This window comes from Carassius gibelio, chromosome B25 (genome assembly GCF_023724105.1).
Source record: "Carassius gibelio isolate Cgi1373 ecotype wild population from Czech Republic chromosome B25, carGib1.2-hapl.c, whole genome shotgun sequence".
Classification (NCBI taxonomy): domain Eukaryota; kingdom Metazoa; phylum Chordata; class Actinopteri; order Cypriniformes; family Cyprinidae; genus Carassius; species Carassius gibelio.
Window position 1 is genome coordinate 5,302,020 of NC_068420.1, and position 13,978 is coordinate 5,315,997.

The 13,978-nt window shown below is 35.9% G+C and overlaps 1 protein-coding gene across 2 annotated transcripts; it reads right to left on the reverse strand.

Moving 5' to 3' along the window:
- Nucleotides 1–99: 99 nt before the first annotated feature.
- Nucleotides 100–13,961, reverse strand: cracr2b (calcium release activated channel regulator 2B). 2 transcript variants are annotated; one of them, XM_052597528.1, is made up of 18 exons: nucleotides 13,891–13,961; nucleotides 10,462–10,685; nucleotides 10,259–10,370; nucleotides 9,240–9,378; nucleotides 8,879–9,025; nucleotides 8,708–8,798; nucleotides 6,390–6,485; nucleotides 6,086–6,273; nucleotides 5,852–5,923; nucleotides 5,526–5,580; nucleotides 4,267–4,346; nucleotides 3,424–3,553; nucleotides 3,082–3,208; nucleotides 2,917–2,998; nucleotides 1,954–2,068; nucleotides 1,006–1,113; nucleotides 833–909; nucleotides 100–660 (listed from the first exon to the last, which is right to left on the reverse strand). In XM_052597528.1, exons 2-18 carry the CDS (start codon nucleotides 10,681–10,683, stop codon nucleotides 576–578), a joined length of 1,926 nt encoding a protein of 641 aa, XP_052453488.1. In that variant the 5' UTR covers nucleotides 10,684–10,685; nucleotides 13,891–13,961; the 3' UTR covers nucleotides 100–575. The 2 variants fall into 2 exon arrangements, 1 of the variants encoding a protein (XP_052453488.1); XR_008183490.1 differs by lacking the exons at nucleotides 100–660; nucleotides 2,917–2,998 and having other exon boundaries at nucleotides 13,891–13,958.
- Nucleotides 13,962–13,978: the final 17 nt, after the last annotated feature.

Genomic DNA, 13,978 nt, shown 5'->3' on the forward strand with positions numbered 1-13,978 from the left:
CGCAGCGCGTTCACGCTATGTAATAATACAAAGCGCCCGCGAGATGGCGCTGTAGAACAAAACATTTATTGCTCCAGTCCCAAAAACAAATAACATAGTGTTTATATACAATAGTTACATAGAAAACATTTAATGTAAACATAACATGTAGTTTTGTGTTCCCAAAAATGGCAATATATGTCCAAGTCCACAAATTAATACTAATAATTATTATGAAAATACTCATGCAGGCATTTCTTTTTAACATTAGACTGATGATACATGTATTTGATTATAAATAAGATTTAAAAGTGTACCACACATATAGTTTTGTGTAACAGATCACCAGTTGGATTGTGTAGTAATGCTAAAATGATTGTAGCACTGTTCCTGGTAGTGTTTTATTCATTTTTACCTTGCTGAAAAATGGTTTATTAATTTTAGCTGATGTTCAGAGGTGGACTACCCACTCCGATTCCTTTAACTTATGAATATTCATAAGTTGTTTCTCAAATTCTTTGTGCGTCAAGTGACGTAATTAATATTCATGAGTCAAGTCCTGGCTGAATTCTGAAGTTCTGAATTCTGAATCTGAATTATTTGCAGCAGCGCCCTCTGTTGGAAGAGACGTCCAGACGCAGCACAGACTCGCACTGCTTGTCCTCCTGTGAGGCAAGTAACCTGAGACAAATAAAACAGAATAAAATAGGCTTCTTAAATTTTTTCTATATGAATTGCTACTTCAGTAATATAATTTTAATCTCTTATATTATATCTTATTAGTTAATGCATTGGAAAAATACATTTCACTTGTGATCGCTGATTATTAAATATCTTTAATCCAGATTTACACCTGGTCAGATGGGTCATGGCCTCCTCCACCTGCTGTCCACTTTTAGCACTGCATTCATAGAACACAGCTTGGTACTGCTGTCAAGACACACAACATCACAACTCTTTATTCAAACACTGACACATGCAAATGACTGAAATCAGTCGGAAAGGATGAGCTGGGTCATTCATCACCTCCGCCAGTCTGCGGCCTTGTGCTCTTGTCACCTCCCTCCTGTCTGCGCTCACCAGGTCTGTCTTATTGCCTAGCAACATCAGACACGCCCCCTCAGCCATATTTTCCTGCCAGTCAAACACACCCACACACATACAGAATGATACTCAGTCTAATCCCATAAACCAATCACAGGGTCACACACAGTCAACATAAACAGATTAAGGCACATGCTAAATACACTCTCTTACTAATTTCACAGTAAACCTTCAATCAGAGCCACACACTGATGTGAATGCAAAGCAGTGTAAGCAGACCTTTTGCATTCAAATGTTGCTATTCTATGAAACCAGACCAAGCAGTTTATATCTGCACCTGTGAGGATTTACCTTAGTATTTATTTTGTTGTTGTGGCCTATTTGTGAATGCTCACTATTGAGGAAAATAGAATATTGGCTGAGAAAATAAAAAATATATAAATACAAGATTTGCAATTTGTGATGTTAGCCAAAATAAAAATCTTGTTAAGATGTTAAGCAATAATATATATATATATATATATATATATATATATATATATATATATATATATATATATATATATATATATTTAAGAAAAAAAGCAGGAACCAGTATTTAGACAGGTATTTGAATAACACAAAGGCAATTCAAGTTGGTTTTTATAGCCTAATGTTAAAGGTTAATGCTTGTCCCAAATGTTAGTTTACAACTTTAACCAGTTTACAAAGATGCTCAAGCAGGTTGAAACTAAATCAACAATGATCAGCCATTTAAACCATTATCTTCATGACCATAAACATTCAGCGTAGACTAGCTAGAAACCATAAATAACTGACAGCCTACTGATTCAGATTGGGTTCAGACTACTCTTTTCCTTTCACCTTGAAATACTGAAGACATTTCCTCTTGCAGAAGGTGAAATTAATATTTAATCAAATTAGTCTGACCTGCACCTGATCCAGCCAATGGCAGACGGCCGTGAAAGACGCCTCATGCGTGAGGTCATACATGGCGATGATTCCGTCAGCCCTTCGGAAGTACTGCTGCGTGACGCTGTGGAACCTGATGGAGACAACAGGAGGTCTTTGAAGATTTAAAGCAGGTTTTTAACCTGGAAACATCCGTTCAAAATCATTCTGATAATACACTCAAGCTTCTTTCCAAAAGTCTATACTGGGAGTATGTAAAGTTTGATGAGCGGGTATAAAATTGCGACAGCAACAAATGCTTGTGTAGGGCCAGACTCAAACCGTGTACCAAGTGACGCACTATACACTATCTACCTATGCACTAGTACATACTAAACCATGTAGTGAATGAATTTTATATGGTTATTTTGTCATTAGTAATCAGGAGTCTGGTAGCTCCTCCCCCTTCACAACAAATTTAAAACTGCTACAATTGAGCGCATGACGTGTCCAACATTCCACACATTTAGAAAAATACAAAGACAGTTCACTCCTGAACTTATGGATGGGAGATATAAGCATGTTATGACTGCCTATGCGCATTGGCTGGTTTAAAGAAATAAGCTTTTTTAAATGCTATCTGAACATTAGAAACAACATTCAAGGGGCAGTTCATTTCAGATTTTGTTGTTGATTTGAAATATTTAATTTAATTGTGATTTCAGTGAGCAGTTTTTGAGATTTCAGGACTCCCCCAATTCATTTAGATAGGAATTCCAGAGGCATTGCGAATATGGCCGCCAAGTGAAAAGACTTTCCTTGAAAGGGACTTTAGTACATGATCCACTGTTATTATGATGGTGAATTACTCTCTTTTACTTCTAGGGACTCCAAAGCCACGGAAATACACAAAACTACATACAGTCGCTTTTAATGATCTTGCATTGTGGATTATGAAAATCAGTCTGTTGGTTCTATGAAACCGTTTTGGGGACATCTGACCTCTCCTGCCCTGCGGTGTCCCACAGCTGCAGAGCGACTGGTGTTGAATCGAGCATCACGCTCCTGACCTGAAAATCCATTCCTGTCAATCAGTCATCAGGTGACATGTCAGCACACAAAAGGAATTAAGTTAAGCCAGGGCATAAGATGTCTAGCGTCTCTCACCCACAGTTGAGGCCAAGTTATTGGGGAAGTGGCCGCTGCAGTAGTGATGGATGAACGAGCTCTTTCCCACAGCGGAGTTCCCCAAAAACACCACCTTAAACACACGCTCAGGGTCATGCAATGTGCTCTGGAGCAGAAAGAAGAAAGAAAGGTTTTCCTGGAAAGCCACATCAAGCAGGTAAATATTTGATTTGCTGTTAAAATTAATGAGCTCAACATTGTTTGTTGTGTTTGGAAGTGACAGAAAGTGTCATCTACTGTAATCTGCATCCAAGACACAGCCATACAAAAGGTAATAATAAGCGGTTATGACATGGTATTTTACAGTAAAAACACAAGTACCGTGGTTTTCTCTGACTGGCAGGTAGTTTTGTCTTCTCTCTCTTCAGCTATAGAGAGTCTTTTTGGACTTGAATCTGTTAGCGAGCTGTCTGAATCCTCAGACTCGTCATTTGGGTTATCCATCAACTGCCTTTGGAAAGGATACAATTATTTTAATGCAAAAAAAGTATATTAATTACAAAATATTTCAAAACTAAAACTATGACTAAAAAATAGAAATAAAAATGCATAAGAACAATGTAGACACTTTAAAATAATAATCATAATGATAAATGACCAAAACACAACAAAATTACTAAACCTTTAAAATTTAATATTAAATGTAAATAAATAGAATTCAAAAGTAAAATCGTTATAACAATGATACTAAATTAACATTGAAAAAATAGTGTGAGCTGTTTTAATTAGCAGGAATGGAAAATTGGAAACATATAAAGAGTTCATTTGTAAAAACTCAAATATAAAATATTAATCAGACTGCAGTTAGGTTGTTTTACTTAAATGATAATAACTAAGAAAATACAGCTAACCAACACAATAACAAACATGATAACGCACACACACAAATAAGAAAATTAATAAAATAAAATAAGATTTAAGAAAATTAATAAAAACGGAGTTATCTGTTTTTGCAAATAAACTCTTCATATACTTTTTAAGATGCTAAATAACAGTTTGCGGTATTGGGAAAGACAAATGGCCTGGAGAATAATCCCGGTATTCACTACAGGTTGTGACTCTGAATTTTAATTAGTGTATAATTGCAACTTCATTTATGGCAAGAGCTATACCATGTATTCAAAATGCACATGTAGCATGTATAAGGTTTATTTAGATACCCACCTTTTTGCAGATTTCCTTGGTGGAAAATAGTTCCCCAGTATGGATTCCTTCCTTTGCAAAGGGTTCTTCATTTGAGCTGTCTGAGGAACAGTTGATGAGATATGAAAGACATTTTAGCTTCATCTTTACTGCAGACTGTTTTAAATGATAACTGAGAAAATGTAATGCCTAGTTTATTTTGTAAAAAATGCATTTTGATCTCCCAGAGCAGTATATGATGCAAAACCGATGTGTTCGGGTGATGCACTTGATTAAGTGTTTGCAATGCTCTTATATATATATCTAAAACAGTTTTTATGTAAAATGTGTGTCATGAGTTGACAGTTGTTTTGAAACAACAGCACTTGTGTGTGTGTATGCAAGTAAATCACCCAAAATGATGACATGAATCAAGATGAATAAACACTTTTATTGTTTCCTGTCTGACAACATATCCATTTGTTCAACTTTAAATCTTAACATAATCTACATTTTGTTCATTTTGAGTCAATCAGAGACCAAACACATAAACTGTCATTGGACAGAACTGCTCATTTCAAAAGAAACTACCAAACAAAACTGTACTAAATTACAAGTACAAATATGAAATAAGATGAGCGTTAATGAGGTAAAGTGCCATATACTTCAAGGCACTGAAATGTAATAGGTAAATTAAGTGTTATTTTATTTTTATTTTTGTTTTCTGTCTGGCTTTCTTTGTAAAAAAAAATAAAATAAAAATGAGGGGAATTAAGCTATTAAGGCTGTTCTTAAACAAAACAACCATTATCTTGGAATCACACTTGTTTGTAACAGACCGAACAAGGAACAATCTTTCTTCTAAAGTGACTCATTTCATTGGTGCACATTGGCTACATTCCATATTCACAGTTTGAAATGTTCCACACAAGGTCTTCATTGGGTTTCCTTCAAGTCATTCGTTTTTGTTCCTCTCGGAGGCTGACGAATGGAACAAGGCTCTCTCTCCCAAGAATAGACTAACCAGAGCTGCACCTGAAGAGCGCATGCCGGCATCTTTTACAACATAGTGAATTCCCAAGGGAACATGGGCTCTCAGAAACCATAGGAATACATCCTGATGAATGAAGCTTTTCCCATTTAGCTGCACATTCTGCAGGTATGCAGTGTGGGTTATGTTACATCATGGGCAAAAGGCAGGGTTAATACGGGTGAACAGAGCGCACCCACGGCGAGAAGGCGTGAACACAGCGGCATGGTGGGTAAGAAGTGGGAGACATGAAGGGGTATTTTTGACTAACCATCTTCTGTGTCTGATGGGCATCTTTATCATCCCGAAGACGCTTGTTCATGTCTCTACACAAGAGAAAGTGAGAGAATTCCAGTTAGATTATAAGATAAAGCTCCTCGTCAAAGGACTTTTGGAAACAGCTTTGGAATATGGAAATCAAATCTGGTGAACTAATGACTGATCAAACATCTTAAACCTCCAGCTGTTTTAATTTGGTCAATGCTTGCAGCTTTATATTTCAGATAAGAGCAATACACACACGCTTAGACTTGAACGCTCATCATCATACAGTACCACATACTAAATGTGTAACCATTTCAGTTGGGTCGCTCTTACCGGAGAAGATCCAGCTGTCTCATGAGGCTTTCCCGTTCCTTCTGCATGTTTCGGGACACTTTCAGGACGTCTCTGTAGTGAGAAACAGTTAGACATGAAATGGAAATGGTTCTTTTAAGACTATACGCTGAAAGGTGCTTTGAGGAACCAAAATGCATTATCTATTGAATTCCTGCAAACCCCACTTTTGGAATGTACTGGTAAAAGTAATGCAAAGTAAAACTGGAAGCCCACCTCTCTTTGCCCTTCTGCTGTTGTTTAATGGTGTTCTGTAGTTGTTGTAGTTGGCTCAGAGCGTGCTGGAGCTCCTCTCGGCTCTTGTCCAGTTGGTCCTGCAGCTGCTGGTTGATGTTCTGCAGTCGGCGGTTCTCCCCACGAGTGTCAGTCTGATCGGTGCTTAGACTGTTGATCCTGTTCTCCAACTACACACACACACACACACACACACACACACACACACACACACAGGTGGGGTGAGACAGAGCCTGCGGCTGGTTTAATAAATCAGATGTGTTGACGAGCGAATGTGAGTCTGTACCTCTCTCTGTTTGGTGAGCGTGAACTCAAGTTCTTGTTCTCTCATCTTCAGTTCCTGTAGTAGCTGCTCTTTCTTGTCTCCTTGCTTCACACTGTCCTTCATCACAGAGCAGACCAACAACACACCATCATCATCAAAATATCACATCATTCAAATCACATTATCATCATCCTCAATATCATCACAATAATAATCACCATGAGCGATGTCATCATCATAATCTATATAATCAGAATCACAATGAATTATTCACCATGATCACCCCACTGATATCATAATCACAAGGAACAAAACTATTAATAATTACAGCAATATCATCACCATCATAATCACCAGAAATCATATTATCATCACCATCTTCAATATCATTGTCGCTATTACTATCACAACAATCACCATGAACTATATGATTACCATCATCATAATCACCATCATCACAAATTATGTTATCAATCACCTAAAACAATCATTTTATCCCGACGTAATATCACAAATACCATTATCACAATCACCATATTGTAATAATTTCATATAATCATGAACAATATTATCACCATCATCAATGTCATGATCACTATTATAATCACCATCATCACCGATACTATCATAATCACCATGAATTATATAATTACGAACAGCATATCCACCATTATCACCACTGACATCATCACAAGGAACAAAAATAATATTCCTATCAACGATAATTATAATCACCAGGAACAATATTATCCTCACCATCATCAATATCATTGTCACTATTACAATCACATCAATCACCATGAACTATATGATTACTGTCATCATAAACACTGTCGTCACCATTGCTATCATAATCACTAGGAACAGTCACATTATCAAATCATTATCACCATCATAATAACCATGAACAATGCTATTACTCTAATCTATATCACCATAATTACCATTACCATCATCATAATCACCGTCAAAATTACCATGAACATTATCCCCATAACAGCATCATCACTATCACCATCACTATAATATTTATCATCACCATCATTAATATCACTGTCAACATAACTATCACAATAATCACCATGATGATCACTGTCGTCATTATCAACATCACAATCAGCATGAAATATATGATTTCCATAATCATAATCACCATCACTATCATAATCACCAGGAACAATATTATCCTCACCATCATCAATATCATTGTCACTATTACAATCACATCAATCACCATGAACTATATGATTACTGTCATCATAAACACTGTCGTCACCATTGCTATCATAATCACTAGGAACAGTCACATTATCAAATCATAATCACCATTATCACCATCATAATAACCATGAACAATGTTATTACTCTAATCTATATCACCATAATTACCATTATCATCATCATAATCACCGTCAAAATTACCATGAACATTATCCCCATAACAGCATCATCACTATCACCATCACTATAATATTTATCATCACCATCATTAATATCACTGTCAACATAACTATCACAATAATCACCATGATGATCACTGTCGTCATTATCAACATCACACTACTATCACAATCAGCATGAAATATATGATTTCCATAATCATAATCACCATCACTATCATAATCACCAGGAACAATATTATCCTCACCATCATCAATATCATAGTCACCATTACGATCACATCAATCACCATGAACTACATGATTACCATCATCATAATCACTATCGTCACCATTGGTATCATAATCACCAGGAACGATCATATTATCATAATCAACATTATTATGATAATTACACAGAATCATGAACAATAGTGTCACCATAATTTATATCATCATTATAATCACCATGAACTATAGAATTACCAATAGCATTTTCACCAGCAATAATATTATCCCATCACAGCAATATCATTATCACCATCACTATCACAATCATCAGGAACAAAATTATCATCGCCATCTTCAGTATCATTATGACCATTCCTATCACAATCACCATGATGATCACTGTCATCGTTATCAACATCACATTACTATCACAATCACCATGAAATATGATTACCATCATCATAATCATCATCACCAATGGTATCATAATCATGAGGAACAAAATGATCATCACCAATATCAACATCATCATCACTATTACTATCACAATGATTACAATCATCACAATCACCATGAACAATATTATCACCATCATTATAATAACCACCATGAACAATATCATAATTTCCTCTAAGACTGCACTCTAATAAAAATAATATCATTTCCCCCTTTAAAGGTTTGTCAAACTTAAATCTGTTTCATATTTATAGTGTTTGTGTGCACATTTACCAGAGCTTGTCGTTTCTCTCTCTCTTCTTTTAACTGACTCTCCATGTCTTCATACATGGACCGAACCACTCTGTCATGATCTTCCTCTCTCCTGTAGGACACATAAACACTCAGGAGTCAGCACCTTTCATTTATCTCAAGACATGTTTATTTTACAACAGGAAGGCTGACCTGCGCAGTGCCTGCTCTAAATTGTCTCTCTCTTTAAGTGCATCCTGAAGATGAGACACAGTGTAGGAAAGAACCTCTTCCAAAACACCCAGCAGCTCCGGCTTGTCCCTCTGGAGCTCACACCACAGAGTACACAGCTCCCACTGACTAACACACAGACACATCTTTAAATCAAAAGCTCATATAAACTTTGTTTCAGGGTTTGGCAGATGGAGCCCATAATCGTTAACCTAAATGCGTTCAATAACAGTATTCTGGCTTTGTCAAGCCAATATTGATTTCAAACAGATAAGCACAGCTTTCTCGCTGTCTTATCTGTTACACAGTGGTGACCATAGCTGTGTATATGTACAGTCCTCACTCTTTGAAGAGTTTATCAGCTCCCAGCTCCATGAGGATGTGTGTGAATCGGATCTGCATCGGCTCTATTCTCTCCTCTCTGACCATCTCTCCACCTCCGCTCTCCGTTCTCTCCTCCGGCCCAGAACCAACAAGCTCTCCTAATTTAGACAGAGAGGTTTTCATTGAGGCATATATCATAATGCATACTACACATAGTATTCCATAGCCTACTGCATACTACTATTAAAATATTATGTGAAATGGTACAAAATATGTAAGAAAACATTTCAACACATGAAATCGCTAAGTTGTACAGGTATGTTTAATGCAGCAAGTGGCGTTCAGTTATAAGTATATTAAAATCATTGCTGAAATAAAATATACCATAAATGTAATAAATGTAAATTTAAATAAGAGTTAGACTACAAATGCAGTTAGAAATAGGAATTGTTTAGGTACTGTAATATATAAACTGAAGTTGAACTGCAATTACTGAGATTGAAATTATACAATTATAAAAAAAAAAGACAAAAGCATAATAAACTATGAAAACGTTAATTAAAATATAAACTTAAAAAATATACTTAGTTACAATTAAACTATTAATAATTTATCTTGAAATAAATACTATAATAGCATATATATATATTAAAATAACACTGGTTATTATTTATTTTTATTGATATTTTTATCATGCACATTTTTATACTTTATACACACTTTTTTATTTTATTCACACCTTTATTTTATTATCTATATAAACATTTGGTTGCATTTTATTTTACAGTACGTGTACTTACATGTACTTATAGTGTACTTACAGTGTATTTATTTAAGAAAGGTCTGGTAATAAAAGGTAACTCCATGGGTTAGGTTTAGGTTTAGTACCTAGTTATAACATAGTTATTGTAACTACTATAATAAGTATATAGTATGTACATGAGGAACAGGACTGTAAAATAAAGTGCTACCAAACATTTTTATATAACAAACTTCATACACTTATTTTATCATCTTAATTCCCACATGCACACTAACCGAGGCCCGTGTGGAACTCAAGGGGTGTGAGGTAACCATTTCTGTCTCTGTCTAAACTCTCAAACACTGATTCCAGCTGCTCGGGAGACAGAGGAAGCTCTTGCTGGAGCCGCTGGTGGATGTAAACATGATAAGACACATTAAACACATCCTTAGTATTAAGAGAAATCATGTGACATACGCCAGCACCCGTCCAGGCTCACCTGCATGTCTCTCTTCGTGATGAATCCTTTCCCCTCTTTATCACACAGCTCAAAGAGCTCTTTAGCTTTGCTCATTCTGTCTGAGTCAGGAGAGGTCGCATCGTTTGATGAGTGTAACCTCGCTGTGCGATTCGGTAAGGGGCTCCTCAGACTGGAGCGAGGCGACATCTGACCACTGCCTGTCCCCTCCAGCACCACCCCGTCCTTCAACCAGCCAGACATAACTGCAGAAACACAGCAGATATACAGGAATAAAAATGACCAGCTGGTAAGGAATGTCGCTGATGTGGTCCAACCAGGATAAGCAATGATATGAAAACAATCTTATCTCCTAGTTCTTGCTCTAATTGGCCACAAGTGTGGCAAGTAGCACAAAGCAAGACTTTTTGTTGGTCGCCTAGTTTCTATTTTTGTTGTCATGCCCTCATTGGTCCGAAATCCTGCTTCAAATGCCTGCGTTTTAACCTTTGAACATGTTCTAAATGTTGCTTAACCATTTTGCATTCATTAATATTATTACACTGTGATTTTTAAATGCTTACTATTTAATCGGTCAAAGTCAGCTTCATTAATGGAAAATGCTGAGGGCATCTGAAATATCCTGCTTCTTACATATCCACAAATAATGGTTAACCAGGATGTTAAACAGTCCTTCAAACAGGTGCCATGTTTTCTGACACGAGACGCTCAATAACCTGGCTGTAATTGCCCCGCACTAATGCCATATCGCAATGTAGCAAATATTATGTAGCAGCTGTGATCACATGAATGGTTTCGTGATTTGTCATGGAAGCTAAAGGAAACAGAACTACTCCTTCAGTAAATGTCCAGCCTGTTTGAGTGACCAGGTCCTCGTCTGCACTAGCACAGAGAAGCTCGACTCATATGGGCCAATGATGCTGATATAAAGGGAGCCAACGATTGATATAATGCATTTACAGATTCTATCTATTTTACCATTAACATATATATACGGTTTATATACTGTATATGGATTTATATGTATATAGCTGCAAAAAGAACATTATAACTGTAATGTTAAGGATGCATTACAATATTATTATTTTTTGTTTACATTTACATGTTAAAAGTTTTCGAACAGTAAGAGTTTTAATGTTTTTTTTTTTTTTTAAGAAGTCTCTTTTGCTCACCAAGCTTGCATTTATATGATCCAAAACAGAGCAAAAGCATTACATTTTTAAAATATTTTTACTATTTGAAATAACAGCTTTCTATTTGAATATATTTTAAAATGTAATTACTGCCTGTGATTTCAAAGCTGAATTTATTAGCGACATTACTCTTCAGTGTCACGCGATCCTTCAGAAATCATTCTGATATGCTGATTTGCTGCTCAAAAAACATTTATTGTTAGTATTATGTTGAAAACAGCGGAGTAGATTTTTTTCAGGCTTCTTTGATAAATATAAAGCTAAAAAAAATAGCATTTTCCTGAAACAGAAATCTTTGTAACACTATGAATGTCTTTATCATTTTTTCAGATTTGTAGTTTAAAATAACAACACTATACTGTATGTAGAATAATGACATCAAGCCTAATGTGCATTAAAAAGTTACCTGCCTCAAAAATGTTTTGGTCAATCCTTAATCGATTCACAAATATGAGGTCCTATAACATATGATTTGATCAAATGCAAAAGTCCACAGTAATGTGCCAAACTGTTTCGTTATCAGCAGGCTGGTGGGAAACATAGCAGATTCAAAGGACGTGGGAATTTCGCAAGGATAGATGGACGTGTCATTTCGATTTGAAGACACTCCCTCTCATGCCATGAGCAAATACGTCTAATGGTCATCCGCCAAATTATAATAACATCTATCTGTGAAGAAATCAGAGAACTATCCAAACAAGCCAGAGCACACATACACGTCACAATTTCATTTCTCTTCAGCGTCTTTGGCTTTCTGGAGAGCTCCAGGATATGAACGGCAAAACAGGATGAAGTCATGTGACACGACTGTGTGTGTGTGTGTAGAGATGGAGTGTGTGCAAAAACAAAGTAAAACGCAAATAAAGAGTTTAGCTCGGTTTACACAGCATTCAGAGCTCTTACTCATAATCACGAGTGTGTGTCAGGCGTATGGATGAGGGCAGGATGCAGGGAAATACCTACATGCTAAATAACCACAGGTCATAAGAAACACGAAAGATTTGCCTAATGAATTAATGGTTTGGGTTGTGGTTGGAACAATAGCACTGATCTGAATCAATGATATCTGGAAAGCAATATGCTCAGATCATATAAAATGCCAGAGAATATAAAACAATTACTAGGGCCCCAAACTTATTGCGATTACTTGAAGGAACTCTTTGGTTGAATCTTATTACAATATATATATATATAGACATATAGACAACTATGTTTGTAAGTTGTTAACCTTAAAATATCAAGTACGTTTCAGAATCATTCTGATGGTGCACTGACTTCTGTAAAAGCTGAATGGTTTCTGTTTTTTCCCACGTTTCTCCGCAAATGTCTATTTAAGGTTATTTGCATTGACATTCTGTGACCTAAATCATAATTTCTAAAGAAAAAGGAAAAGTGTAAGGGTCCGCGTTTTGACACAAAACGTTCGTGTTGATTTTGTGATTGGAGTTATGTGCAAATACCAAAATATATGGGCATGGCATGTTTACACCTGCAATAAAGCCATAGAGGAATTGCAACATGAGAAGTCAAATAAACTTCCCAAGCTCTGCTACAATTACACACGAAAATCACCTGAGAGATAAAGTCTGATAGCCATATGTCAACTTCAGATAAGAAAGCATACAGTTTACATGTTTTTTCGCCCCTTTGTGTTAGAGGACATCATTCATAACTAAATAAAGTATTTTATTTACACGCACTTTCATAAAAAAAAAAAAAAAAAAAAAAAACACCTGTCAGGTTACGTTAAATCCTGAATTTGTTACGATGAAACTGCAAACCCATAAACACTCAGATATGCTCAAGAACATATGTACTTCATCTACTTCTCATAATACATTTCTATTTAATACTTCAGAATGGATTTGGACGCAAAATAGACATTAACATTATATACTGTATAAAATTATGTGGTTTGATCATTGGTGCTGGTAGGTTTTACCATAGTACATTTAATACTTATGTATAGACCACCATCATATACCACAGTTTCCACAAACATGGTAAAACCATGGTACTCAAGGAGATGAAGGGCATATATAATACAATTTTGACTAAGTATTGTTCTAGAAGAGTTTTAGCAGACATTGTCTGTCACTTCAGCCCTCATGCATAATTTAAAACACATGTCAGCACTTTCTAATTTGTTAAGACAAACCGAGAGAACATAAACTGGCGTTAAATTGAATAACCCACATAATCAATTAAAATGTCATTCAAACTAATAAATGATATGAAGAAACAGAAGATAGCAGACCTGTGATGCGATGTCTCTCAGGTGTGTGTCGCGTCAGCTGTGAACGCCAGGTGTGTTTTAATGCTAGTGTTCATCCAGCAGAGGGCAG